We start from the raw sequence: 5,171 nt of genomic DNA, 5'->3' as shown, positions 1-5,171 counted from the left end.
CGTCTCGTCTGATTTCCATAATTTACATAGACTAATTACTTTATAATTGTCTTTTAACGGTGGAACAACGATTTAATTCCGGAAAGTTAAATACATACAAGCATCTACATATTTCAAGAGTACGCTTTGGGAAATCAATGTTATGATTAAACAGGCTGTTTTAACTAAAACAGAAATTTAATTATGGCCAGTTAAGCAGATATAAAAGTGATCAAATGTATTCTCTTTTCTCTTAACAAACATTTGATGTGCAGAGATCAACTACATTTATAAAATAATTTTCTACTTTTTTATTTATTTTTTTCGCATCTTGTCTTTTTTTCTTTAAGAAGAAATAACTTAGAATATCAAGAGAACTTCTCAAGAGCGCTTTTTGATACAGTAGTACATTTATAAATGAAGGATTTTAATCAGTTGAGCGTACAACAGTTTTCATCTAAACATTGCGGACTTCCAATTCTTAATCGATAAAACGTTGCACATGCGTTGTGGATCGTAATAACAACCACTCTCAGTTGAAGAAGGGTCAGAGCAGTTTAACAGTGATGTGGACTCTTGTAATTACTCGTGTATCGAGAAAGAGCATGTTAAAGATTAGAAAGGCGATTTATTAGACTAATAACATCCTTTCCCTCGTCGAAATGAAGAGTGAAATATATAGGCGTACGTTCTTTCTGCTTCTATATTGTCTTATTGAAGGCAGCATGGCTGCTGATGTTGCCTATAGAGGAAGTAAGTAAATTCAATTTTATCATATATTCTGACAAATTAATTTATCAAAAACGTCGTTTGTAATAATTAAATTTATTATATATATAGTGAACTTTATAAAAATTAAAATTTATTATCGAGTCGGTTTATGCAAGAGCATTAATAATAGAAAAATATTCGTGTGTATTATTTGAATTATTAAAACGTTATGTCCTTTTTAATTTGCATCAATTAATTATCACTGTTCTGATATTATATGAGTCGTTATTTATTTATTTAGTGTTATTGTGTGGTATTTATCGTTTGTTACTGTGGTTAGATACAATTATGCCGCTTTTTTGTCGTTTAAAAAAGAATAATTTTCGATATTGACTGCATACTTTGATATCTCGCTGTCACATTAAAGTATAGTTGTCATAGTAACTAGTTTATGAACAATGTTAGGTAGACCCTCTATTGACAGATAGCGTGCACGTGGGTAAGGTTCCACCTTGCACAAATTTGCAAATAATTGAAGATTTCCTTTTATCTACTCGTTCTGAGAATTCTTTTCATTTTAAACAGGTGGAATCATTTTAAAATTTTATTATTATAATGTTGAAAATATATAAAAATTTATTAAAATCTTATTTCGTTTACGAAAATCTCATTTGATTTCTTTTTCCAATTTTTAGTCTATAATTTTATAAAATGTAGAAAATTTGATTCGAAATTTTCTAAATTTACTAGAGATAAATTGCAATTACTTTTATACAGATTTTTTAAATTTAAATTTAAATTTAGTTAATTTCGAATAATAAATTAATGCGATTATTTTAAAATGAGTTAAAGATATCTAATATATAATGTCTATATACATATATTTTTTAATTTAGACGAAAACGAAGACAGGTGCAATAAAACTGTAGATATATATCAAGCAGTATCCAGTCCTCCTGTAACAGAAGCAAATCGTGGCAAAGCATTACATTGCAGCTATCGGGTTCGAGTTCGACCAGCACGTGACGATTGGGTAGTCTTTGTACGCTTTACTAAACTCCGAATAGGTCGACCCACGGAAGACAGGCAGCAATGCATCGGTGGTTACGTACAGATAATTGATGGATATCGAGAAAGTAATCATAGCAACCGTGCCAATCCTGGTTTTTATTGCGGAGATATTGACTCTCCGAAGACATTTATATCCGAAACGCCTCACGTTAAAATTGTTTTCCATGTCGATAAATATGACTACGATACCTATCTGCAGTTCGATGCCAATGTGGAACAGCAAAGAGAAGTTCATGCCAGATACGGACAATATCCACAGTTATATCCAAACAGAAGGGGTGCTCCGATATACGGAACTTATTGCGATCGTGTTTTTCACGATTGTTCTCCGGGTAGATGCTTTGTACAATCACCAGGTTTCCCGGGAATTTATCCACGTGCTTTACATTGTAGATATCGTCTTAGTGTTCGACACAGTTTGGTAGGACTTGATCTCACTACATTCGACGTCGACGGATTAAGGTGTGATAACCTTTTAATGTGTTTTCCTCGCCCTATTTCGCGCCAGGCGGAAGATTGTCCATTCGATTACGTTCGTGTTTACGATGGACCAACCGAAGATAGTCCAGTTATCGTCACCTTATGCGGGAGAGGAAGGCTCAAATCTAATATAATAGCCTCCGGTTCTGAAATGCTAGTAGAGTTTATTACATCTCCAGCAGGACCGTTGCTCAATACGGGCTTCCATTTCAAAGCTGATAGCATCTACGATACTGGGGACACAGAATCACTTCAATTAAGGAACAGCAGCTGCAGTATCGAACGACATCTGCGAGGATATAAGGAGAGTGATTTTTCCAACTTGAGATCTTGGTATCCGGGTAATACAACGTGCTTCTATCGTTTTGTGGCTTCTGAAGAAGAAGTTATTCGTTTAGAATTTTTGTGGTTTCGAGTCGAACGAGTAACTCTTTGTGAAGAATCTATTAAATTGTATGATTCGTACGAACCGGATGGGATGAAGATAATTTCTAAACTGTGTGATATGAATAAACCACGAGCCGTTTATGAAACAACGGGGCCGGTAATGTTTGTCGAATTTTTTAGTCACGCAGGATCTTTAGATGGTTCATCACTCAGTTATGGCTTTCAGGTGAAAACTGTTAATGTTATGCCTCAAGATAATCATATAAGTCAATCTGCTTGCAATAAAATATACGATGTCGCCAGGGAAGATATTGGCTCATTCAGTTTGTCACTGCAAGATTTAAATTTTACACTCGGAAATCAACCTATAGTGTGTAATTATACATTCGATGCCAGCTCGCTCCCCCACGGAAGAATAAATATTACCCTATTATCACCGCTCTCGAAAATGGTTGTCAATTGTCACGAATGTTTGGGTGATCCACTTCTAATGGAAGTTTACGCTGGTGTTTTAGATGATCCACCGTATTGTTTATGTCAAAGTAATCGTCAACGTGTTCATCATATTACTTCTCTAGGATCTAAAGTGTTGCTATCATTACATTTAACTCCAGAAGTGAAGGGGATGAAGATTAAAACCTATCTACAGGGAAATTATACCCATTTTAGCGATTATAGATGTGGTACGGAAATACGACCATTAGATCTGCAAGGAGTAATTCAATTTCCACCTTCCAATGTTTATCCAACTAAAGCCATGTACTGTAGATGGAGAGTTCCCATTTTTCCAAGAATGGACGTTTCTTTTCAACTAGAACATTTTCACGGTCAGAATAATTGTACGTTCGATTACATAATCGTCAATCAGATAATCCTCTGTCAGACGTTATCATCTACAGACGAGACATTTATCTTAGAGAAAGAAGAAATTCGCAAGTCTGATGTTACGGTCGAATATCGTACATCAGAATCGTCTGAAGGAAATTTTACTTTATGGTGGACACAACTAAAAGTTTTACCAACTCCCTCCAGTTCCGATTCACTCGTTTCACTAGGAAAAGATTGTGAATTTCTTTGTGCATCGACCATGACATGTATAAGAAAAGAACTGGTATGTAACGGAGTACAAAACTGTCCAAAACAAAGTAGCGGCCATCGTAACAGATTATATGCTGCGGATGAGGATCCAACTATATGCTTACCCCAACAAGATTCGTTTCGACTGTATTGGTGGATCATAGGTTTTGCTTTGGGAGTCTGTGGATGTGTTTTGCTTTGCCTTGTCTTCTCACTGTGCAGACGATGTCAAAGTAGAAGACAGAGGTTTTAAATCGCTCAATTACAATATCTCATGAATATTCATGTTTGAATGTGTTTTTACATTGGTATATAAGTTTTTACATGTTTTTAAAATTATTTTAATCTACAATGGAGATTATTAAAAGAAAAAAAAATTCTTGACACGATTTCCCAGAAAAAAAAATCACTGAAAAGAAAGTGATTTTAAAGTGTTATATGTAGATCAGTTTGATTTTTAAATTATTTTATAGCAGAGGGAGGAATAAAAAAAGAAAAGAAACAATTATATCCTCGAGATCATATCATCTTCTTTGTCACACAATCAATCGACTTTGTACACATTTATTACGTTTTATGTGTGTGTACCAGGAAATTGTACCTTTTTATTAATGCTCTATGCAGGAAGCCATGTTTTCAAGATGTAAATAAAATTGCTCAAACCGAAAATGATCTAGATTATGATTTATTTCGAAAAAAAAAAAAAAAAAAAAAACTTATTCTAGAAATATTTAAACACAAATTATTAAATTAATTTATCTAGTAAAGAATTTTAAATATAAACAAAATTCGGTAGGAACGTATGCTATTAAAAAGAATAAAAATAAAAAAAAATTTAATTATTAAGTCTTCGTTTCGAGTTGAAAATAAATAAATGATAAGTTTTAAAACTACTAATAAAAATTTATCTCGAGTGCCACTAGATATGAAATAAAAGAGAACAAAATAGTCATTAGCAGGAAATAAAAAAAATGGCAAATGAAATATTGTATAGAAATATAAAAGAAGGAAGACAAATGAAAAATTCTGAAAGTTTTTTCCTTAAAAATAATTTTTTTTTAATATATATATATATAAATTTCGATCGGAAATTAAAATTACATTATACAAAACTCTCTCTCTCTCTCTCTCTCTCTCTCTCTTTTTTTTAAATTTAAAATTATTCAAAATTGAAGTTTTGCATAAATGATGATACTCACTTTAATAGAGTTTACATACTTAAAAAAATAATAATAATAAATTTTTTTTTGGTTTCTACTAAAATATAATTTATTTTAAGAATTTTCTGTAATGAAAGAAACATTTATAATTTTCTTACTTATTAATTATTATGGTTTTTTCCCCCCTCCTCTTAAAAGCTTAATTTATTTTACCTGGTTTCTTTTCTTTTAACGTTTATAAAATCCAATTTTGAAAAATATTTATAATATAGATACAATATTGGAAAAAAATTGTTTTCATAAATA

General features: G+C 32.0%; 1 protein-coding gene across 1 annotated transcript; it reads left to right on the top strand.

Annotated features, from left to right (window-relative positions):
- The first annotated feature begins 432 nt into the window (after nt 1-432).
- Nucleotides 433-4,374, top strand: LOC136988449 (cubilin-like). The gene is made up of 2 exons (XM_067286293.1): nt 433-732; nt 1,587-4,374. The coding sequence occupies exons 1-2, from the start codon at nt 642-644 to the stop codon at nt 3,956-3,958; spliced, it is 2,463 nt and encodes an 820-aa protein (XP_067142394.1). The 5' UTR covers nt 433-641; the 3' UTR covers nt 3,959-4,374.
- The last annotated feature ends 797 nt before the right edge of the window (nt 4,375-5,171 follow it).

This window comes from Centruroides vittatus, unplaced genomic scaffold (assembly GCF_030686945.1).
Source record: "Centruroides vittatus isolate TY-2023 unplaced genomic scaffold, ASM3068694v2 scaffold_3315, whole genome shotgun sequence".
NCBI lineage: Eukaryota > Metazoa > Arthropoda > Arachnida > Scorpiones > Buthidae > Centruroides > Centruroides vittatus.
The sequence above is the reverse complement of the archived record's forward strand: the minus strand, read 5'-3'. Positions and strand labels throughout refer to the sequence as shown.